Source organism: Molothrus aeneus, chromosome 3 (assembly GCF_037042795.1).
Source record: "Molothrus aeneus isolate 106 chromosome 3, BPBGC_Maene_1.0, whole genome shotgun sequence".
NCBI lineage: Eukaryota > Metazoa > Chordata > Aves > Passeriformes > Icteridae > Molothrus > Molothrus aeneus.
In genome coordinates, this window is record NC_089648.1 from 73,951,315 (window position 1) to 73,975,773 (window position 24,459).

The 24,459-nt window shown below is 41.7% G+C and overlaps 2 protein-coding genes across 2 annotated transcripts; both read left to right on the forward strand.

The window, feature by feature from the left end:
• The first annotated feature begins 295 nt into the window (after positions 1–295).
• Positions 296–6,959, forward strand: NT5C1B (5'-nucleotidase, cytosolic IB). The gene is made up of 6 exons (XM_066547177.1): positions 296–490; positions 598–765; positions 3,458–3,587; positions 4,066–4,188; positions 4,856–5,040; positions 6,053–6,959. The coding sequence occupies exons 1-6, from the start codon at positions 365–367 to the stop codon at positions 6,389–6,391; spliced, it is 1,071 nt and encodes a 356-aa protein (XP_066403274.1). The 5' UTR covers positions 296–364; the 3' UTR covers positions 6,392–6,959.
• A 4,643-nt stretch (positions 6,960–11,602) lies between these two features.
• RDH14 (retinol dehydrogenase 14) lies at positions 11,603–16,696 on the forward strand. Its single transcript, XM_066547178.1, has 2 exons — positions 11,603–11,956; positions 15,202–16,696. The coding sequence occupies exons 1-2, from the start codon at positions 11,603–11,605 to the stop codon at positions 15,817–15,819; spliced, it is 972 nt and encodes a 323-aa protein (XP_066403275.1). The 3' UTR covers positions 15,820–16,696.
• The last annotated feature ends 7,763 nt before the right edge of the window (positions 16,697–24,459 follow it).

The following is a 24,459-nucleotide window of genomic DNA, read 5'->3' on the forward strand; positions in this document are numbered from 1 at the left end:
AGCACCGCGGAAGGCAGCGGCCGGGGTCAGCGTGTGCCGAAGGGGCCGCCGCAGGTGCCGTGAGGGCGGCGGGGAAGGGCCGCAGCTCCGGCTCCCGCGCACCCCACGACCCCGCCGTGAGGGGAAACGCTGCGGGCGGGCTGCGCCTCGGGCTCTGAGGGGCGGGGGGGGTCGCTGGGGCCAGGGCCAGCACCGCTCCGCTCCGGCGGAGGGCCGGGAGCGCTCCGGGCCGCGTCCCCAGGCGTGCACAGCGCCAGGGAGAGGCAGCGCCGGTGCCTTCCCCGCCTGGCCGGGGCGGGGCAGGGGGGCGGCCGCTGCCGCCGCTTCCCGGTCGCTCGCTACGGCCCCGGCCGCGCGAGGAACCATGAGCGGCTCCGGCCCGGAGGAGCCCAGCCAGGCGTCGGAGGAGGACCGGCAGCAGGAGGCCGAGCAGGACTGGGCGGCGGCCAAGGCTTTCTACGACAATCTGGTTACCCAGAGGCCCCGGCCGGTGAGTGCGGGCGGACCGGGGGTCCGGAGCGCGGGGGTCCGGGGGGAAGGCTGGGGGCCCGGGGGCTGAGGGCCGCGGGCCGGCGCTAACTTGCGCTCGCTCCGCAGCCCAAGCCCCAGAACGCCATCACGGTGGCCGTGTCCTCCCGAGCCCTCTTCAACCTGGTCGAGGAGCAGCGGATCTACGTAGAGCAGGGCGTGGAGAAGTACGTGGAGTACCAGCAGAAAAACGAGAACATCATCCTCAAGCCCGGACCGGCGTTCTACTTCGTCAAGGTAGCCAGGAGACGGCCCGGAGCGGGTGGCCCGGCGGGGCGGGAGAGGGTGTGGGGTGCGGCGGGACACGGAGGATGCTGCGAGGCCAAATTTCGGGAAGAGGAGGAGCCCGAAGCCTCCTTCAGCGGAGATAATCCTGGCTCGGGGAGATGCTTTTGGGAGTTGTTCTCCCAACGCCGAGCTCGTCGCGGCGGGGCAGCCCGGGCGCATTCCCCGCATCTCTCTGGGCACCCTGGTCCCGTGGCCACCGCTTCTCTCCTCTCTCCCATTCCCTCTCCTCCTCTCCTGCCCTCCCCTCCCGCCGGCTCTAATGCCGAATGCCTGCGGCAGAGCACGTACTGCTCTCGTCACCGGGACCGGAATGGTACCCTCAGCATCCCGGTTTGTATCCCGGCTCACAGCACCACATCCCAGGTGTGGGTAAGGAGCAGCCTGCTTTTTCTGCTGGACATGGGGCATACGAAGCGCCTCTCCTTTTAAGACCATTTCATTCAAGATAAGCCACAAATTTTTTGTGTTTAACTTTGTCACAACCTCCTCCTCCCCAAAACCACCCAAAAACAAAACTCAGTTCCCCTCCCCACCTCAAAAAAAAAAAAAAAAACAAAAACCAAACCAAACCGAACCAAACCAAAACAAAAAAAACCAAAACAAAACACCCAAACAAGCACCAAAAAAAAAAAAAAAAAAACGAACAAACAAACAAAAAAAAAAAAACACCAAAGCAAAATCAAACCCAAACAGTGTTGATTTTAATTTATTTTGGTCAGCTTTAATTTTTCCTTGCTTTTGTTGTCACACCCTGTAAATTGTTCTTGAGGACCAGCAAAAGAAATGGACTCCCCACTTCTGAGTCAGGGTTTAAGAAGAGCTGAAATGGAATATTTTACTTTCATTGCACAAGAAAAGACAAATGGCCAAGGAAAACACCCTGCAGAATGGAAAGCAAGTAAAATTACAGAAAAGTGAAAAAACTGGAAAATATATATGTTTTTGAAGAGCTCAGGTTTTAGTAGGACTGTATTGAAAAACACTGTCTACAGAGTTAGTTTTATGTCCATTGAGAACTGTTTGCTGATCTGTACCACAACAATTTTAGAAAATTAATGAAATCATAACTAGAAATCATACTTGCTGACATCAGAGTTGTGGCAGAACATTTCAGGTTTTAAAAGTAGATTTTCATTACTTCAGTTTTGGTCTCAGGAATTTAAAACATTTTCTTCATTACTAACTTTATGAACAGACACAGTGGAAAAATTACTTATGTCAATACCCATGCTCCTGTAAATATAAGATAGCTATTAGTAGCATTAATGACACAAGCACTGTAAAGGTATTTCTAACATAAAAGTGTGGCCATAAAATAATGCACAGTGTACACTAGTGAGGGCAGACTGACTTGGGAATTTACTGCATCTTTTCCTATGTGTAGCAGCCCTGCCAGCACAGTCAGTTTTTAAGATTAGAGTTCAGTGTCAAATTTACTTGGAGTATAATAATGATTTGACTCTTTAGGTGCTCATACTTTGGAAATCAGAGCTGTTAGCTATGCCCAGCCCAATGCACCTTGACCACTATTCCCTTCTGATACATATTTTTGTTTGAATTCTTTATATTGCTTAGTCACAGGAATCATTAGGCTAAAGAACTGTGGCTTTGTTGAGTCATCCTTTCTACTGGAGACAAAGAAAGCAAAAAAGAAAGAATGTATTTTTCTTTGGATTCCCTTATTGAAATGTTTAAGCTACTAACTTAAAAGTATTATATCTTATGCTTGTAGTACAGGCCAGTGTCCTTAGACTGCAAAGTATAAAGACACTGGACAAAAAAATTGAATCCCCTCCTCCACTCACCCTTATTCTCTAAAAATTTAATAAATTGACTGTGTTGTAGATTATTAACAATAGAAGTGAGTTATGACCACATACTAAGATTTTTTTCTAGGCCTTACACCAGGCTCTAACTTAGAATTTTCCTAAGCACAGTCCCATAATAACATTGCTTTTAAAAGTGAGATTTCCAGAATTTAATTATGAAATCTGTGTTTTAGTTCTAAACAACTGGCCTGACTTTTTAAAGCACCTTAATAAAAATCACTCTATCTTGCATTCATTTGGTGATTCATTATTGATTTTGTTTCTGTAGTCCCAAAGAATTTCATTCAAGGGTCAAGATGACATTCTAAATAGGAGAACAGATGGATACAGAGAGAGATGAGCAGATGAAAGGTCAAGGAAATAAAAATGCCAGACTGTGGGTATGACATGTTGGCCAATTATCTTAGAAGAGATCTCATATCAAAATCTGTCTCATTCATTGCTGCAATTACAAACTCTCAAGCTAATCATGTTGACATGTGATTTTGTACTCATTACTTAAGGATGGTTTTTGATGCCTGATGACCTGAACTGTGTCAGTAAATCAGTAAAAGTAAATTCCATAACTCAAAAAAAAAAACCAAAAAAACCCAAAAAAACCAAAAAAAGAAAAAAATTTACTTGCTTCCCTTCAAATGAACCCAAATCAAATGGTTGCTGGGGGTAGAAAAGCAGAAAGGAGTAAAAGAAGTTCAGCAAGTCAAACTATCAGGTATTTTACACCCTTCTTCAAGACAATCCTATCACTAAAAGTACAGTGACTAAGAAGGGAGACACACTGGGCTGTTGACTTCCACATTTTCAATCTGCAGGCACTGGAGCATGTCAATACCCGGCTTCTTGAGCTGTATCCTGATGATGAAGAACGGTTTGATATTGTCCTGATGACTAATAACCATGCTCAAGTGGGAGTGAGGCTCATAAACAGCATCAATCACTATGGTAAATAAAATAATTACTGATGTGTAGAATTGCCAGCTGTTACGTAATAATATGAATTAATTTTGTTCTTCCTTTTCTGACTTTGGGAAATGAGGCTTTTTGGATATTTATTTTTGAGTGTCAGCATAAATGAAATAATATTAGACAGAATTTGATCCAGTGCTCTAGATTTGTCAGGTGTGAACCATAACTTCTGAGAAGTCCTTAAACTTTTTCATATTTGGTATCTATGCTCCCTACACGTACATCTTCACAGCAGTTACTCTGCTGTCATAGAGGGAATTTTTTCCGCTAAATTCTCAATGAGGATGAGCTGATCAAACATTGTAATTATTTGAAGTTGTGTAACTTGTTGAAATTAAAAGGAATGTGTTTTTTTAAGTTTACTGTAAGCTAGGCTACTGCACCTTTTCATAGGTTCCTTTTACAGGTTTGTAGTGTCAAGGCAGAGCCACACCTTGTGCTCTTCTTACTTCAGGCTTAACAATTGAACGTTTCTGTATGACGGGAGGAGAGAGCCCCATTGGTTACCTGACTGCGTACCTCACGAACCTGTACCTCTCAGCAGATTCTGACAAAGTGCAGGAAGCTATAGAAGCAGGTTTGAATTGACTTCCTTTTGCTATCTGTTGATATCTTTTGTTATCTGTTGAGCTTGTTCAAAAATTATATACATTGTGTGTCTCACAGAAAGTAGTTTGCTTTATCAAATGGAGAAAGTCACTATTTTGTGTGGTGCAAGCTTATCACTTACTTTTACTCAAACAAATAAAATCGGTTGATACAGTTCTTCTTTGATTCTTTAGCCTGCTGATAGTGACAACTTACACTCTACAGCTTTGTCTTCTCCCCTTCAAAAAGAAACAAGACTCCCACCTCTATTTAACTTCTGTTTTAATAGCATCATCTTTTTGATACAACTTAAAAAAGCAACTTCTGTGTCCCATTTTTGTTAAAAAGTAACAAATACTTTGATTGGGTGGTATCCTTGGGATTTCCTGCTTTTCTCTCATTTGCAGCACAGCTTGGGAAGCAGTTTTATATAGTCTTATGTGAAAGCAGAAGGAAGTATGTCCAAGAAGTTTTGGCAGTGGGATGGCTTCCATGCATTTGTGTTACAGAACAGCCACCTCTAATTAGCTTTTGTGTTTGGATGTGCTCACCATATACAAGGGTCACCAGCAATAAATTGTTGGAACCAAACTGCTGATGGTTTCATGAGTGACTCTGCAGGACATGCTAACCGAGGGTCTCTGATCCATTTTCAGGCATTGCATCAGCTACGATGTTCACTGCTAACAAAGATGTTGTTTACTCGGATACACAGCTAAGGGTGGCTTTTGATGGGGATGCTGTTATCTTTTCTGATGAATCAGAACAGATTTTCAAAGAGCAAGGATTAGATCGATTTTTTGAACATGAACAGCTGAATGAAAATAAGCCTCTTGCACAGGTTTGTATTTCTCTAATTTCTTTTTTAAAGAGAGTTTCCAAAAGATCTGATGACTTTCATTTCTCCCTGCTGCTGTATTTCTCCCTTTCCCCAGTGTGGATATGTTCTTTGTGAAAGCTGATGCCCCTATTCATTTCCTTCTTCAAAGATAATCTTTAAAATGCATGTTTCACATAAAAGAGGCCACCATTACAGTCATTTTACCAGGCCATCATTGCAGTCCTCTCTCATTTCTCTGAGAGAACTGCATATATTAGACAGTGACTTACAGTTGTCTTTTAATAGTATCATTAGAAAAAGAAATATTTGTACTGATTTCCCTCTTTTTTTTTTATCAGAGTGTAGGTAATGTTAATTTCAAACAGTGAGATATTCTGGTTATTAAAACAAGATAATATCTGCTTATTCCCAAGCAGAGCTATGCCATTTGTCTAAAACCACAAATATTTTAACATTAGCTTAAACTGAAAGACCGATTCTGCTATTGTTAAAAATAGTGTAAATTCAGAGTAAAAGCTTTATTTATGAAAGTACTGGACAGTGCAATATATTGCAATTTGAATAAAATTGTCATTTGTTTCTATTAATTGGAGTGTAGTATAGTCATTAGTCTGGAAAGACTTCATTGATGGCTTTGTACTTAGGTCTTGTACTGTTTTTTGTGCAGGAAAAAAAATTACAGTTCATAGCAAAAAGAGTTCCATGTTTTCAATGAACATTTTATTAAAGACTATAATTAAAAATTAATATTGTAAGAGATCTTGTAAGCCTTAGTGAGAATTACTTTCCCACTGATCCTACCATGTAGTGTTATGGTTTTAACTTTTTGCCAATTTGTGCATTCCTAGTGAGGGTGCAGACCCATTTGGAGATGTTACATAGAGAATTTGTGGAGGAGCACAGCACTGGGAAAAGGAATTCTGTGTGTAACTGGAAGTTTGGAAGAAAGCAAAAGAATTCTTTTGGAAACTGTGGACATATACTAAATATGCTTCTGGTATTTCGTACTCAGGGTCCTTTGAAGGGTTTTCTGGAAGACCTGGGGAAGCTCCAGAAGAAGTTCTATGCAAAAAATGAACGACTAAATTGTCCTATAAGGACCTACCTGGTCACAGCCAGAAGCGCAGCAAGCTCTGGAGCCAGAGTGCTGAAGACTCTCCGTAGCTGGGGTCTGGAGATTGATGAGGCACTTTTCCTAGCAGGAGCACCGAAAGGACCAATCCTGGTGAAAATCCGCCCTCACATTTTTTTTGATGACCAGATGTTCCACATTGAAGGAGCACAGAAATTAGGCGCCATAGCCGCACATGTCCCCTATGGCATTGCTCAGAAGTACCAAAAATCTACATGACTGGAGGGTGCCATTACGGATAAGGTTCTTAACTCAGCCAGCCTCTAATCCACCAATAATTACATCTGAAAACCTCTACATTTGTGTATTGTGAGCCCTGTGTCTAAAGATTTAACTTCTGGCTAGAACAGCCTTTAAAGGAAGTTTTTTTAATATTGGTAAGTTTTTAATAGAGTTATTTTAATATAGTTCTTAAAGAGTTTAGATTTTTTTTACCTGACTGTATCTTAACATTGTGGTTTTGATATTAAGAGATTTGTACTGGTTTTATAGCTTGAGACATATTCTGAAAGACAGAACAGTTATATTTTATCTAAAAAATTGTTGACAGGTTATTTATAAGAAAATTCATGATGCAATGCTGGTTCTTGACAGTTATTTCTGAAGTTCTCAAAAGCACAGTTTACATGTAACTGTTTACCTGTTGGTGGTTTGCTGGTTAAACATGTGTTCAGTAGGTCTGTCACCACACGGTTTTGGCTTCTAGTAAAATATTAGTGCATTTGGTTGTGTTTGCACATATTTTTCTAAATTGTTTTCTTATCTTAATAAAGCTGGCTTTACAGAACATTGTCATTTTTCTATGTAGAGGTTTTAGCATAATTTCCTAGGCAGAGTTTGTGTAATCAGAATGTTCCTGATGTTTGGAACCAGAAGCGACCACTTTCAGTCTAATCTGAGAGCTAGTGGTCTCACCTTGACCCAACTTACTTCCCAAAACTGGGTAGAAGTCTGAGATGCTGTATCTTGGCTGGGACGAAGGCTGAAGCTTTAGAGCCCACCTCCATAATAGCAGATAATCTACCTGGAAATAATACTTTTGATGGAACTACTTTCTTCTTAACTAGATTTCCTTAGGATTTACAACTATTCTGTGATCTGCGTGAACTCAATTTGGCAACTTCTGATGAGTTTCCAGGGGACAGGTGCCTGTTGCTGCATGACTTCATATTTACACCATAGGTCTATTCTCTTTCTTTTATAATAAATTCCTGTATCTCATTGTTATCCTTGTAACTAAGTGATCTCCAAATGACACCACTAACATCTGTCAGGTGGTGTTTGTTCTCTTTCTCTCCCTCGTGGAACAACTGTCCTGTTTTATTATTTATTGTTGTCATATATTCATACCAGAAGAGACAAAACCAAAGAATGTGCTTTGCAGTGGGAGTAGAAATGGTGAATCAAGCTTGTCATGATCTGTGGTTCCTGGGGGAATTCGGCCCAGAATCTCACGTTAGCCTCTGAAAGTTTGGTCTCCTCTGTCCAGATGAACTGTCCTAGTATTATAGAAAGCTCCACTGCATCAATTATGGTTTCCCTCCCAGGAACATAGGCAATCATTTTAATGTTCTGGGTCCAAGCCACAAAGTTCTTTGGAAGCAAAGGCAAAAGCCTTGATCCTGCATGAAACACAAATAGAGTTGGAAAGGTTTTCAAGTGTTCACACCAGTATGTGATATCGATGGGATGCACTGCAGTTTTCTGGTGTACTTGGAGCTTCGTATGTGCTAAAGGCTTGGTGCCCAAAACATATCACATTTCCCAGCCTAGCCAGGAGGTGAGGAAGACATGAATTAACTGAGGCCTGGTCATTGTCTGCCAGGATGGGATAGAGTTACCAAATGGAGATTATGAAAAATGTTATTAGCAGATGTTTTTATGTGAGACATCAGACTCCACAAGGAATTCAAAAATATTCCTTAGCTGTGGAATATAAATTGTGTGTGTACCACAAAAGCATGGCTGCAAATTTCAGAAAGACCAGTCCTGCCTTTTTGAAGCAGAACATGTATTATCTGGTTTTCATCCATGCATTGTTAGAGCTGTAGAGGTTGGGTGCAGGAAATAAAACTGGCATTTGACTCCCACTGAACAATTACATCTTGATAATGAGAAGGTTAATGGAATCCCTATAGGAGTGCAGAGGTGAGTCTCATACCTGACAGGGCAAGCATGCAAATCAGTGAATAAATTGGAAGCTGAGTCATGTGTTCTATTATGTTTACCTTTATTTCCAACAAACCATCCATGTACAGCAAGAATGAAACCTCCTAGCCAGGACACTGGAGCTTCCAAGTCTTTTCTTGATCTGTGCACACACAGTACTAGGGGACTCCCTCTTGCAGTGTCCTCCTGACAGCACTAAGGCATGTGTAAAAAGAGTTCACAAATCTACTATTCTAGTAGAATTTACATTCTTAGTCACAGAATTCAAGTTGACATTAAAGTTCAGAAGCTGATGTTAAGGCACACACTTTTCCTAAATTAGTTGAGCAAAATGCCCTTAGATGTTTCAGATCATACACTGTCTTTTGATTGTCAGGCAACTGTCCCCAGGCTCAATGGCTGCTTCTCTGCATATCCAGCTGGCAGCATGGTGGGGCAGTGGAGCCTACTAGTTCATGCAAGTACCTTCCAGACTAATCTGGATGTTTGGGGAGAATCAGCTTGCCAAGCAGCCTCTGCCTGTTAAAATTATTTTCTTCTGCTCCAAGGCACAGCTTGGCTAGTGGACCGAAATAATCTTTTTGAAGAAAATTCTGTGAAGTGGGGTGGGAGCTGAGGGAAAGTGTTTTCTATTTTTGTAGACATAGAAGAGAATTGTCTCTTAATAGCATTCCAATCCACAAAACAAAACAAACAAGCAAACAACAGCCACAAAACTCAACAAAAAATGTCTTGCTTCTCACGCTTATCAGGCTACCATGAGTTTATGCCCTTGTAACCCTAAGCCAGTCACAATTAAAACAGCAGAAATATTTTTCAGTAGGGGAATAGAGAGAACTGTCCTTTATCAGCCTGTTTACAACACTGGAAGACAGACTCATGAAAAGGAAACTGTCGTCCTAGACAAAATCTGGGGGAGGATTAGTAATAACACAGATGGATTGTATAGAAACAGAATTCCAACAGGGAAACCCAGTTCTTGTTCCCTTAGTTTCCAGGTTCCTGCACCGCATAAGAGTCCAGGAAAGACAGTAAGACAAATGGGAAGATCGCCAACTGCTACCAATCCCTGTGGAGAAAAATGTTATAAATAGGATTCTGAAGGTGTCTTCAGATTTTTGTTTTACAGAACATATTCTCAGAGTGTGTTAGATATTTCCCACCAGTTACCAAGTCATCATAAACCCATATTCTCAGTTCCTTCCCATCTTTAAGACACCCTTTTAATTTCCAGGCTAGCATCTGAAGGAGCCAAGATATAAAGTATTTCAGATCAAAAAATTGGAGATGGTCATCATCACATACCTTCCAACATGCGTCCTGGACTGTTGTCTGTTCTGAGGAGGTGGGATTCAGAGGGCTCCAACATTCTTTGGAGGCTCCTCAGGTACCTCCTCAGACTCCTCTGCCAGATCCTGTAACCTGCACTGGCTGCAGTATTGCTAAACACAACTTTGAGTGCAATAGAGGGGTACAGACATCTGTGGAGCAGGTCAATGTCAGAAGAAATAATTTCCAGTTTTCATGCTCAGTATCTGGGACTAACATCTGGATGGACACACCATTCCTGCCTACATGAGTACTCTGATCACCACAAGCTCCTTAGTACAATGCTCCTTGCACTGAAGGCTGGACTGACTGACAAACACAGGCAGTGCCCTCAGGTCAGTGCCCTCTCCAACACATCTGCAGCCTTCTAACTAGGAGCACCAGAGATGACTGGAGAGTCCTCACAGCCAGGTGATGAACAGCAGATTCTTTAGCTCCCACCAGGACGATTTCTTACAGAATGAATCTGTTCCTCTAACAGGGCATTTCCTGGTTCTCCTATTTTGACATCTCTTTGGCAACTACTCTTCCTTCCTCACGGTCCTTGACTGGGTGTGGCTGCAACACCTCCCAGTACATGTTTACTATGAAAAAAATATATGGAAGAATACCCCAACGTGGCTCTTACACCACGTTAAAAATTCACATATCATCCACAGATGCAATGGTGTGGCCTGGCTAAAATACCCTATGATGTAACCATGAGGCTCACAAAGGAGTGAAGAACCACAAATGAAGAAAGTGTTTTCTGTAGTGAAGACAAAGACAGAAGAGATTTGTCAACAAATCTGGAGTGTTTAGCTGGTATGCTGCCTATACAGCCCTTAAACTGCCTGAGAAGTGTGAGAGTCAGAGAAGACATGGTAAGGGTACTTCCAGAAGAATCTGCTGTTTCTGCTGCTGTAACATGAGTTGAGGTCAGCCTCAGAACTGACTGCAGCCATGTGACAGCCTGAAGGTAGCACCAACATGTGACAGTTACGGGGAGCTTTTATTGCAAATGGTTGTCATGTCCAGACAAGCCACAAGAAACCTGATTAAAGGCTCATGGGTTTCCTCTTGGTTTCTTAGTCATATCCCCAAACATGCCAGGTCTTGATTCAGGACAGACATGCTCCTTATCAGCCAAGTCAAACTTGTTCCTTGTCTCCCTGTATTCTTCTGCTTGCTGGCCTCTAGTTCCTCATCACAAACGTCTCTTAATTTATGTTGTTCTGTCCTCTTTGACTCTTATCTTATTCCTAAATCTGCAATGAAATCCAGTATACTGTGTTTTTAGGGCGTTTTTTTCTGGGTTTTTTGTTTGTTTGTTTAGTCAGTTGTTTTTGTTGTTGTTGTTGGGATTTTTCTTTTTGTTTTGTTTTAACCGACCTTGCTCTTGATCAAAATTCAGTTACCTTTTAATTCTCTCTCTGTACATTTCTACTACTGACTCTTCCATGGCTAGGGTGAAAAGGACTTTAAGTGGGTGAACCGCAGTGGCCACTCCTGCCTTCCTGAATGGGTTCATGCTGCCCTGGTTGGGACCATCAAGGTCTGGGATTAGTAACAGTGCCTAGAAACACGACATGAAGTCGATGGCTGAAAACAGATTTTGGGTTAAGGATTCAAAACAAACTTGGCAGAGCTGAGGGGCTGCCCAAGAGCTTCAGCACCAACTAAAGAGGTTCAATCAGCCTCCTACGTGCGCTGGTACTCGCACCCTACACTCGTGTCCGTTGAACCCCATTAGGTTTGTCTCCGCCCAGCTACGCAGCCCAGGGCGGTCCCGCGGAAGGGCAGCGGAGCCCTCAGGCCTTGCAGCCCCGCCCGGCCCCGCCCCGTCAGGGCCGCGCTGCGGGCACCGGGCCCGGCCCGAGCAGCGCGCAGGCTCCCGAGCCGCTCCGGGACCACAAGCCCCAGCAGGCCCCGCGCGGCCCGGCCAGGCCCGGCATGGCCGCGGCGCTGCCGGCGCTGGTGCTGGGCGGGGGGCTGCTGGTGGCCGCCTGGCGCTGGCTGCGGGGCGCGGGCGCGGCGCGGCCCGGGCGCGGGGGCTCCATGCGGGGCAAGACCGTCATCATCACCGGCGCCAACAGCGGGCTAGGCCGGGCGGCGGCGGCCGAGCTGCTGCGGATGCGGGCCCGCGTCATCATGGGCTGCCGCGACCGGGCGCGGGCCGAGCGGGCGGCCCGCGAGATCCGGGCCGAGGTGGGCGAGCGGGCGGACGGCGGGGGCGAGCTGGTGGTGCGGGAGCTGGACCTGGCCTCGCTGCGCTCCGTGCGCGCCTTCTGCCACCGCGTCCTGCAGGTACGGCCGGGCCCGCGGATCCCCGTCCTCGCTGCCCCAGCCCGGAGAGGGCACGGCCGGCACGGCTGGGCGGTGCTGGTGGCGGTCTCTGGGCTCCGTGGTGGCGCCCGGGTTTCCGTGTGGGTTGGACGAGGCAGTCCCTGCTGCCAGCAGCGCGCTCGGGGGCTGGGGAAGTCGCTGAGGTCACCTCAGGGTGAAGAGGGTGTAAGCAAATTGGCCGTGAATTAGCTCCTGGAAGCATGAACTTCGTTATAGTTTGGTCTGTTTTAGTTTAAAATATTCTAGATCTTTTCTGTTCTGGGAAGGCAATGCTTGTTTCTAGATGAGATAAATTATTTTTCTTATTTTCTCTCTGAATTAATTAGCTTAACCTTTGTTGGTTTAAATTAGTGTTACAGCTCAGCTTTGCCACCAGAAAAATAAAAGTTGCCAGGTGCACTGCTGACATGCTCCAGACATCTTTCTGCCACCTCCTTAGGTTGTATCACCGCAAGGATTTAAATCTCTCACCCACCATCAGCAGAATCTAGTCAATAGACAGTTTTGAATATGTAAAATTTTTGCAGATTCCATAAAAACCTGAGTTTAAGGAGAATGAGGACATCCAGACTTTGCCTGACAGAAATGCCACTAGATTTATAGAGCAGAGGGAAGCACTGTTGGAGGCATTATTTCATTCCCACCAAAAGCAGCTTTTGGGACTTTGATCTCACCACATCTAGCTACTCAAGTCAGGAGACATGAAGTCATGGGAAGCCAGGCTTAATAAGTTTTGTTGCTGCTCAGGGATTCGTCAAGTACTTTAAAGATGCTCAGACCCTGTTGTAAGAGGGGAAGAAAACAGGGACTATATTGTATTAATTTTAAAACTGCTTTTATAAAAGTTAAGTGTCAAGTTTTAAGTTGTCTAGTGGGACACTTTGTAATCTGTATATATATATATATATATATGAATCCAGTGATAAGGTCTAATCTTGTTTCAATGCTGTGGGAAAACCTGCATACATGAAAGGATATAAAATTTGTGTAATAAGCACACAGCAAAAAAAAAGAGACATACTGTTTAACTTTTAGGAATTTTATCTTTTATAGTATAAAGTATCAGAGTGGCTCTTAAGTGAGAAATAGATAAAGAAAAGAGTGTGCTATCTTCAGAGTATTACTGATGCCTGCATTATAACTTGAATGCACTTGAATGACAAGGGATGCAGGCTCAAGAGATACTTTCAAGAACTTTTCCACCCAAGTATATGTTATTTACCTTCCCTATTTTTTTGAGTCCTTTTTGGAGCTGTTATTTTGGGATTAGTTTGGGGGTTCTTGTGGTTTTTCGTTTGACATAAAGAAGATAAAAACATCATCAGGATGGAGAGACAGTGTACTCCCACTGCTTAGCCTTATTTGTGGGAGCTTTACTTTGCATGACTGAAAGTGATTATATCTCTCACTCCTTAGTCTCACTGAAAAAAAAGTAAAAGACACAGATGTTGGAGGGTTCCATGGGAAAATAGAGGAAGTGAAAGTGAGCTTAAAGGCTGCAGGAAATATCACTGCCCATCAAAGCAATGTTTTGTGCATTTTGTGCATTCTGCTGCCCTTGGTTGTAATAGCTGCCTTCTTGGCATTGATCACACACCTCTAGGTTATTACATGTAGGAATTTCACAGAATAGCACATATGGAGGTCTTGCTTCTTGAAGTGTTAAGTCTTGCAAAATAAATCCTCCAGTCAGATGTTTTTCTCTAAAGAAGAAAGGAGAATCACTTCAGTGAGCCATTCTGCAGTCAGTACTTCTTCCCTCCTGTCCTGATTTAGTGATAGTGACTGACCATTGTGTCCCTTTGGGTGAAGATGAGAACTGAGTTTGGTGCTCTTTGGATCATGTCTTTGGGACCCAGTTATATGAAACACTGAGCAGCCACAAGTTCCACGGAAATCAGTCTGAGATTGAAGTACTTGAAGTTTTGAGTGATCAGATGCCAGCACCTTTAACTGAATGCCAAGTGCAGATTTGGGGTTTGCTCTTTGTATCTTTGCTGCTAATGGCAGTGAAATAAAAGGGGAAAGGATGCAGAATTCATTTATGAGGTTCTCTATTTTTATCATCAAAATGGTCCAAGATTGTCTCAGCTTGTCTTCCAGTCCCTGAGTTAGGTTTAAAGAATTAAAGGCAAAGAAAACTCCCAGTGCTCTTAGAGAAAATTAGTACCTTTGCCTCTGATTCATGCAAGCATAAATTGTTCTTTCACAATCTTTTGTCAGAGGTGGGTAAGAGTGTTGGAATTCAGAGCTTATTTATGCAGCTTACTTTAACTTGGGTTTTTTATTTTTTTTTAAATTACAGTTTTTGGTAAATTGGAGAGCTCTTAATTTTTGAGTGGATTCTGGAGCATGAAGTGCATGATGCATATCTAAGTTATCAATGCCTCTGTTAATTACTTATATTTTCTGATCCTGGAGAGTGTGACATATATCCTTGAGTCTGATTTTTACCAACCTGAACCAGAACAGTGATCCATCAAATCTCATGTGCCATGCACCTCATAGAGCCTCAGTTCCTTAGTTCCTGAGTAGAACTATTGGACTCGAATTATGTGAAACATGTTACTTTTCTGTAAGTCCTGCTCCATAGTTCTCACCCAGAAGCAGAGTGATAGGTACTGGTTTTAAAGTAAGACAAGTTTAAAATCATGAAAACATTTGGAGAGTTTTTCATATCATCCTAGTGAGATGATGGGTCTATAGTGTAATGGTTCCTCTTCAGCCCTGAGGTGAATTCCTTGTGCTCCATGCTTGCGTGTTGCACGCTAGATCCCTCTGCTATAGCAGAGATTTGCCATAAATTAATGTGTGTCCTCTTGCAGTTCAAAAGACAGGTTGCTTTTTAAAGGGGAAAAAAATGCAGCACAAAGGTAATTTATCACTGAATTGCTGTAGAAAAGGCTGCTCTTGGAGAAGCCGATGGTTGAGTTATTTGCCTGCATTAGAAGTTGATAAAGATCTGCTCTTAGCTACTTGCATCCTACCGGGATCAAGTGCACAGTTTAGTGGTAGTTCAACTTAAACATGTTTTGTTTTTTTTTTCCAGCAATGCTTTAAGAGAATTTCAGAAAGTTACAATTCAGAAAACTACAAATTAAATTATTCTGTTTTTTACAGTGCCCAATGAGAAATTTTGAAGCCTAATAATATTATATATGGGAGTTCTAAACCTGAATGATTTTTTTTTTCTTTCTTCTTTAAAGGAAGAGTCAAGGCTGGATGTTCTGATAAATAATGCAGGGATATTCCAGTGTCCATACATGAAGACAGAGGATGGTTTTGAGATGCAATTTGGTGTAAACCACTTGGGCCACTTCTTGCTCACCAACCTTCTTCTGGGCCTTCTCAAAAATTCTGCCCCAAGCAGAATTGTTGTAGTGTCCTCAAAGCTTTACAAATATGGAGAGATCAACTTTGAAGACTTGAACAGTGAAATAAGCTACAACAAAAGCTTTTGTTACAGCCGAAGTAAACTGGCCAACATCTTATTTGCCAGGGAGCTGGCCCGTCGGCTGGAAGGGACAGGAGTCACCGTCAACTCCCTTCATCCTGGGATTGTCAGAACAAATCTGGGCAGACATGTGAATATTCCTTTGCTGGCCAAACCTCTGTTCAACTTGGTGTCGTGGGCTTTCTTCAAAACGCCTCTGGAAGGAGCCCAGACATCTATTTATTTGGCCTCTTCTCCTGACGTCGAGGGCGTGTCAGGAAAGTATTTTGGAGACTGCAAAGAGGAAGAACTTCTTCCTAAAGCCATGGATGACTTGGTTGCAAGAAAATTGTGGGATATCAGTGAAGTGATGGTTGGCTTACTGAAGTAAGTGCCAGGGAGTGTCTGCAAAAAAGAATGCAGATAGCTATGCAGTACATTTTGGCAGCAGTGAAATTCTCACTTTAAATGCTGTGGGAATACAGAATTTTGCCCAGTAAGTATGAAATAAGAGAGTGATTTATTTTGGAACTCTATTTTGAAATGAAAGACAGTCTTCCAGAGACACAAGCATTCAGAGAAATTTTTAAAAAAATTGTGAGTGTGAATATAATTTCTGGTTAAATCTGCTTAGAAACTCGTGTTTTGCAAATAAAAATTAAGCAGAAGTTTGTTTTGCAATATATAAGCATATTTGTCAATACATATCTTGTTGGACAATGCAGGGTACTGATGGTGAAACACTTCTCCAAAAAATTATTTGAAAATAAGTCTTAATAATAGTCATCTTTTTTTTGAGCCATCACAATGACAAATGGAATTAAGAGTTTTCCTGATATCTTGCACTGTAATTGTTGAGGCCTCTGAGTGCCTTTCAAAGGCTTGTCAGCCCCATGGTTCAGTGAACAAAATTGTTGAGCCATGCTGAGTTTTCTGTGAAGCACAAAGTCAGCTATTTTGTGATGTTGCTGCTGTTCAGTGTGTAAGTACACTTGATTGTGCAAATTGTATTTTTATTTTCACGTGTGTTGAACTTGCTGTTTCTTGAAACCTTGGGTTTCATTGAAAGGGTAGTTGCAAAATGTATAATGGTCTTGATAGGGCTTTGCATGGCATGAACTGTGTAAGATCTCATGCAAATTAGACCGAAGAGAATAAGCTGCTCAGTGTGTTTGGCTTGACTGATGGCACTTTAACTCAGTAATGAGGTTCCATAAATGTCTCATACAGCTGACTGAGTATTCTTTAATAAAATCTTTTAAAAAGAAGACATAGCATTCATTCTTTAATTGTGGGAGATGTGTCAGAAACCAGCAGCCTTGATAGAGTAGCCTTGTTTCAAAGCAGAACATGAAGCTGTGTTGGTTTAGGGAGCCTGTGCTGTGGGGCTGGTAGAAATAAAATGGGCTCCAATGAAACAATGAAATACACGAGTGTTGAATGAGTCTGTACTGATTTTTTTTTTTTGTTCATTTAACTTATGATTTCATATTGACATTTATGCCTTTTTGGTTTGGTCTACATTATTAAAAATTTCTAGTAGTTAGGATATATAGTATGAATATGGAAGAATGGTTTAGAGTGATCTATGTTACTATTACTCGAAGGAGAATCAATAATAAATTATATATTCAATAGTTCCTTAGTTATAAATACATCAGGTCTGCACTTCAGGTGGTGCCCTACTAATTTTTAAAAATTGTTTCTCTGATTGTTTACTTGGACTCTCAGCACACTTTAGCTTTTGCACAGTGGAGTGAACTTGATCTTGCCTTCTTTATTCCCCAGAAAGTGTCTATACTGGGTGACATGGGTGGGGCAGAAAGCAGCATTCCAGAAAATCAGAAGGCGAGCTGAAAAGCAGAGCAGGTTTGTAAAATCATGTAACAGGTTGAACTTTGCACTACTCACTGTAAGGAAGGTGTAGAGGTGGATGTCTTTTCAAATGACACTGTGAGTGTTGAACAGAGTTCTCTAAGTGATGCAGAGGGAGTTGTGCTACACACTTAAAAAGTCTTGCTTTGATCTTCAGTGATGCATTTCACATTTTAACTTTAAACACTTGTAAATGGCTGCAGGCAGCACCTTTAGAAGGCAGCTGAAGAATGAAGACTTCATTAACTTCTCTGTAAAGAGTTACAGAGGAGCTGAGCCAAACTTGGGTTTCAATACTACTGTAGCAATTCTAAAGAAACACTACTGCATTGTTCCTCTGCTGAAATGTGTGGGCATCTTTTGCAAGGAGAGCCTTGGATGCAAAGGTGGACAGTGGAGAGGATGATTATCCTCAAAATAACTGCAGTAAAGAGCTGCATGGAAACTGCCTGAAGAGCAGAGATATATGTAAGTTTTAGACTGAATGACCTACATAGGATGTGCCCTTGCCTTCAAAAAAGCAAAGGTAGATTCATACTGAAATATGAGATGCAGAATAGGAAGTCCTAGTTGTATGCAACAGGCCATACTTCATACATCCACAATGTACTTATTTTTGTTCTTTTGAAACAGTTTTGAAATAAGAGCCATTGTCAGAAAGGGATTACATTCCTGTAATCATAACTAAATTACAGCCTCATTCTAGAGTAGACTAATCCTTAATGGACCCTTAATGGTGGATGAATATTACCTGAAAGCAATTTGAAAGGATGGATTGTTGGGTTACTTATAGAAAAATGGGCTTTTTTCAACATCTGAAATAAGTAAAATTTATCACCTTCAAGGTTGAGTGTCATTTAACTGCTGTGGACTAGAAAGCTTTGATTACTCCCTTGAGGCTGCTGTGAATGTTTCTTTTTGTGATGCCTTTGTTATTCTAGTAGCATCCAGGAACTAGAGACCTCACAGGTCAACAGATCTACAAAAGCTAAGTGCAAAACCAAAGAGTCCTTATTTCAACAAACAGTTGAATGCTGACTCAGTCTGGTAAGAACCAAACCAAACATTTTGGCTAAGGAAGCCTCCTCTCCCTCTCCTCTCCTCCAATAAACTCAGGTGTATGTGTATGATTTGAGGACTGTGGGCTGCATGTCTCCTCTTGGAGCTGGTAGAGGATCAGCACCTTCACACTTGCCTCAGTGTAGCAGTGCCTCCAGAATGATGTGGCAAGCTCTATTACTGTTGTATAACCAATTTGTATTGAGAGCATGCAGCCAAAAATGTTGCATTCCAGTTGCCTTCTTTCACCATCACCACTATTTGAGCACTCCTATCTCAAACTTACTTACTATTAAATTAAAGTTTTTAAAATGAGGGTGAAAGAGGAAGGCAGTGATCTGGGATATTAGGCAAAGCCCTTGGAAATGCAGCTTTCGTTGACAGGTGTGGACACTGACAACATAGCTGGCAAGTACATTACAAATATGAAAGTACAAATACCTAATCACCTGCACTTAAGTAGATACAGTAAAGAAAGCCACAGCTGAGTTTTAGATCTCGCTGAAGTTTCTGATAAACATAAATGTTAAAAGACTTTTCAAACACAAAATGTACCTTCAGCTTTCTTAGGTAAATGGTTAGAATTTGAGTGTTGATTTTTGGGTCCATGAGCAGTGTTGGGCCAGCACTCCATACCTGTGCCCAGGGGATTTGAAAACAAGCTGGGACATGTCTAGGGCACAGTGACTCCTGAGAACATATTCCCTGCCCTTTTGCTTCTCCCAGGGAAAGTGCCTCTGATAGGTGAGAGGTGGAGAGCCACAGGAGGGCTTAACTGCCTATTTGCAGACTTTCCCCAGTGGAGCTTTTGGCCAGTGTCAGCAGTGTATTCAAGTGGCCCCATTTCTCAGTGGTCACATTTTATATGGCAACATCTCACACCAACTGCAGTCTAAAAGGCTGGGATTAGAATCAGCATTTTGAGGGGCGGTGCGTGTCTGTGTGTGTGTACAGACGTGTGTAGGTGCAATTTAATCTCTCAGTTTAAAAGATAGTCAGGAAGAGCTGTCAGTGATGTACCAAGGAGCTGAGGTATATCAAGGAGAGTGGGTTGTCACAGGACTGTCACCTGCCACTGTGCTGCTCTGGCACATGGTGAGGCATTGGGCTGGGGATAGAGCAGTCAGGTTTGTGTTGAGCTCAAGCAGTTGAGCTGAGAGTAGGAAACATCTCTGTGTAATGGTCAAGAGAAACTTCAAGTATCTTAAGGGGAGCACTTTCTAACTGTTTCACTATAATCTATTCACCTTTGGCTGTGGTGCTTTTGAAATTACCTGTAATAACCAACTTCCCTTATGGATGGACCAAGAATTTAAGAAGGAAAAATTGAAACGATTCCTTTTTTTTTTTTTTAACTTCTTTATTTTGATTCTAAATTGCAAGCCCTAGCTATCAGCCAGCTCTCCCTGCACACATGTATGCATTATAGCTGAGATTTGTGCAAGCAAGCTAAATTGAAGTTGGATGTATTCATTTTGTATGCCGCATCTGTTTAAGCCAAGGGAGACTGACTTACTTTTTAAAAAGCACTCTGAATCTGTCACCAATTTACCTTTCTTACCTTGCCACAAAGGCCAACGTCTATCCCCAGGCAAAGGGACAACTCTGCTCTTTCAGTTACTCCAGTCAACACAGTAGGCAAGCTTATAAACCCAGTGGGGGTTCTCCAGTAAAAATTCTCCATCTTAATGAAATAAATGTTCCGTTTTTCCATGATGCAATAAAACTAGAAGTATTTAAACTCTCCTCTTTTCAGCAGTTGCCTGGTTTGCCTAAGCTTGCTACTAAGTGAATGCTTCACAGGCTCCAAAGCCTGAGCCCTGTGAATGTGTGGCATGATTATGCTTTTGCTGAAAAATGTGGATAATTCCCACTTCAAACAGACTTCATTTCTTTTCACCTAAGGCTATAAACAAAATAAACAACTTGCAAGAGTCATACAAATAACTTTAAAATGGAAGGTCTGTTCCCTTTTTCACATAACTTTTTCCAAACTAATCATTTAGAGAGTAATTGACTTGCAAAACGATCCAGGAGGCCTCCACAGTTGAATTATTATTTTTGATCTGTCCCAGACTGGTGCTGCTATTTCTCATAACAGAAAGTGACAGGCTCCCTCTAGACTTTTTACTTACAGCTTTAGCTACCACTAGCAGCCTCACACCTGTCGTAACTGGATTCAGATCAGAGAAATTAATTAGAAAAGTTAATTAATGCCAAATGTCCTCTGTAACATGGGGAAAGGAATGCTTCCCTAATCACCTTTTGTGAGGGAAGCCTGGCACAATGACCACCAAACAAGGTTTAGAGCCCTTTCCACATTTAAGAATGATCACTTCAGGTAATGTGGAAGAAACTTGGTTAATCTGCATAAGGAAAATATCAATAGCTTATTTGCCATGAAAGACTCAGAAGGCCATCACATGCTCGAATCATTTTATCAGGGTGCTGAGAACATGATAGCTTTTCTTATGTCTGCTTCTTGGGCAAAACAAGCAATCTGGAATCACGATCCCACTAAAAGCACTGGGAGTCAGACATCTAAATATTTTTGCTGATCTTGATCTCCTGGCTTTAGGTTTGGGCAGTAGGACCCTTACAGCCAGATGGATGATGATTGTTTTAAGCTTGATGAATGAGGCTTTATGCACTCCTGTGGATGCATGGCATTTTTAAAGGAAATAGGAGGGCGGGATGGTGGTGGCAGTAGAAGTGCTATGCATAAATTAAACATCCTGCAGCATTCTACAGAAAGGTGTGTTTTTATCCCCAAAGAAATGTCAGCTCATTGTTGCAGTTGTTGGGATGTCTGTCACCTGGACTGCAGTCTGATGATGACTGATCTTAAGATAAACTGTCTTAAGTTTATCTGAGTCCTGTTGCAACCTTCCCCACCAGGAGGTCGGTGTCCTGGGTCCTCCTAGGTCCTGGCATGACCATCACCTCTCCAAATGCCACCTGCCCTGGAGACAAGCAATGCCAGGGTCTTTCTAGATGCTTCAAGAAACAGGTCATGAACAGCATCTGCAAAACGACAGGTGACACACCTGGAGGCTCAGAACCAATGTGCACTGCATCAAGTAGTTTTGGTATCATTTTATACACTTATTTACAGAAAGAAATGCTTTCCTCAGTGTACATGGATAGATATTTTAGGCTTCAGGCTTCCCTAGAGGCCTCTATATGCAACTCTGTAGGTGTATCCCACAAGTAAAGGATAGTAAATTGAAAATTGCTTCAGTACAACCAACCCATTTGCTGCTCTGAAGGGCTGAGATCCTACAGGTCCAGTAAAAATTATTAAGAGTTCTAGTTGGCACCTCACCTGGCTTTGAACATACTTGGGAAGAGACTAGAGCTTCATTTTCCTTCAGTCTGCCCTCCTCAAAATATTCAGAGTCCTAGATGTGTCTCAGAAGAATCACCACAGATAGGGAAATAAAAATAAGATTGCTTTATGAAAGCTTTTTGTCCATAAAATTTTGCTGTCAGTGGAAAATTTTTAAAAATTCCTATTTTATATAGAAAGATGTATTATGAAATAATTGTATTAGCATAGCTAAGACTGGGGTCTTGGGCCAGTAGAACAGACTAAGAGATAACAAGCTCATCTGTGGTCACAAAAGAGGCAACTTGAAAATTCAAAAAGAATAATTGAAAAACTTTGATTACAGTTATGTTGTTTCTGAATTTGCGTTTTTGGGGAGTTCTGTTTGTTTGATTCTAGATTCTTGCTACTTTTTAAAAAAGGGTTAAGACTGTATAAAATATTAAAACATCCATGTTTCAACAAAGAGGCACAGTTCTTCACTGTGGAAAACCCGTAAAATGACAGGAAATGGCTTAATGTGGTAGGTGTTCATTTTTAGGGGTTCTGTTGACAGAAGTTGATGGATGAAAATATTGTATTTCATTTTTGCCTTTTGTTCAGTAAATAGCATGGAATTTTGATGCTGCCTAGAGGGACAGCTTTGTACTACGGTGGTCTAAACTGGGATTTTTCATTAATGTAACTCAATCAGAGTAGATGGGATTTTTTTCTGTTTTTTTGTTAATTTTTTTTAGGAAAAAAGCTGAAGTCAAAGAGAAGACCAAGAAAAAAGCACCACAAAGTTTATCTTTTACTCATCTGGAAGAGTTTATTTTAAACATGGAACATTGTTTGCTGCTGTGGAAATGAAAGTGAGAGAGTTGCAGCTTTCTTCCAATGCCATCTGGCAGATGATTTACTTGCGTATGGTATTCACTAATCCAAATAACCCCGTGTGTGCTACCATTGTCTCTTTACTGATCATGCAGCTGACTTGGCTGAACCCTCCATGGCTCACACAAGGCTATCAACAGCACAGTACAATAGGTTGTTTAAAATTAGAACAGCATTATGGAAAAGGATGTGCCAAATTCATTGTGCATTTACCTATATGAAGCATTTGCCTTGAGTTTGATGTTTCCTTTTCATTCTCTTCATGGTTTTATTCACTCCAGATCTACTTGGGCTGTAGCCCATTTATTTCAGCACTTACATGTAGCTCAGATGGGACCAGAGTGGTGAGCACCCAACCCTGGGATGGTATCCTTGCCCTGATGGTAATTGTATTTTCTCCTGTAAGGTCCTTCATGAAACTTTTATTTCTGCTGGGAAATAAAGCTTTTTTTTTTTCTTTTAGCAGGACAGCTGTATGATGTAACCAGTAGTTTTGCCATTAAGGAATTCTCCCAGTTCTTAACCTGAGCCAAAATTGTCTCTAGATCAGGATATTTCTATTTATCAGGCAACAGATCCAACTACTCCATTATTATATTAATATTAGTCCACTTCCTCTTGCTGTAATGCAAAATAAAGAGCCTCAAATGGCTATATCTGGAAGTAAAATAACCAGAGGATTATGCCTTGAGAAGCAAATCCCAGGCTGTGAGTAAAGAGAAGCATTCCCTTATATCTTTTGTTTGGATTCTAAGGAGAGGTGGGTATTCCAATGCTCTTCTATGATCAAGATAATGTAATGTCTCCCTTCTCAATGTATCCTGACTGAGTTTTCCACAGTGCCTAACTCTATGTGCATAAATTTCTTATTTTGTATTCAAATTCCGCTCTCTGGTCTAAAGTTCTAAAATATAAGTATTGAGTGAACCTTATTTTTAGTCACTTCTGGCTTTTAATTGGATATTGCCTTGTTAGGTCGCTTCAAATAGTTAATTCTTTGGTTCCATTTGCAGTTGAACAATTTGTTAATTGCTGATTTTCCTTAGAGATCGATCAATATAACTCATGTGAAATTAAAATACATTTAGTGTAAATATTTTTGTAGAAGATAGGGAAAGAATTGAGAGCTCAGCTCTTTTCCGGCAAAGTAGTTGACACTTTGAACTCACTGGCTGTATCTGTATTACTGGGCATTTATTGCCAGAATAAATTGTTTCCTTATTCACAGGTTGACAGGGATAGTTGGGCAATGTTCATGTTACCAAATCCTGTTCTCTCCCAGAAGATGTGTAGGTGCATCCAGACTGTTTTCTGGGAGTGTCCTTGGCCCATGCTGACTCCTGAATGATGCAAGGAGCTATTTAGAAAAGTATTAGTAGGCCAGAGCCAAAATTGTGCCAGGAACTGCCAGAACTCTTGAACAGCACTGATGATTGAATTTCAGTGCTTGGGCTGGTGCCCTGTAACTCCTTAGTGGAGTGCAATAAGCATAGCCAAAAAATGCCCTTCTTCCTTCAAATGTCAATAGATAAAAGTAATTTTTCAGTCTATATCCATGACATTCAGAGACTGGTCTAAAAAGCTGAACCAAATTTTCTCTTAATAATTTTATAGTGTGAAAATTCCACTGACTTTGCTGCAATTTCTATGGACTGACCCTGTAAACAGACGGGAAATTGGTATTATTAACATCACCATGTCATCATGCTTTATTCATTTCCAATTCTATAACGATAGTCTGATCTCTTAGAATTGTATCTGCTATCATAGCACTGGACTATGGAAACCTTATTTTATCAAAATGTGTTATTCTTGGACTAGAATTCAGAGTTATGCCATTACATTTTATAGATCCATAGATTTTTTAAAGCCAGAAAAGGCCCTTAGATTATT

What these genes read in the sequence shown, in the direction of transcription:
- NT5C1B (XM_066547177.1), top strand. Translation starts at nt 365, where the DNA reads ATGAGCGGCTCCGGCCCGGAGGAGCCCAGCCAGGCGTCGGAGGAGGAC. An exon ending in CGGCGTTCTACTTCGTCAAG is followed by an intron (nt 766 to 3,457) that starts GTAGCCAGGAGA and finishes TTCAATCTGCAG; the next exon opens with GCACTGGAGCATGTCAATAC. An exon ending in AAACAGCATCAATCACTATG is followed by an intron (nt 3,588 to 4,065) that starts GTAAATAAAATA and finishes TTCTTACTTCAG; the next exon opens with GCTTAACAATTGAACGTTTC.
- RDH14 (XM_066547178.1), top strand. Translation starts at nt 11,603, where the DNA reads ATGGCCGCGGCGCTGCCGGCGCTGGTGCTGGGCGGGGGGCTGCTGGTG. An exon ending in TCTGCCACCGCGTCCTGCAG is followed by an intron (nt 11,957 to 15,201) that starts GTACGGCCGGGC and finishes TCTTCTTTAAAG; the next exon opens with GAAGAGTCAAGGCTGGATGT.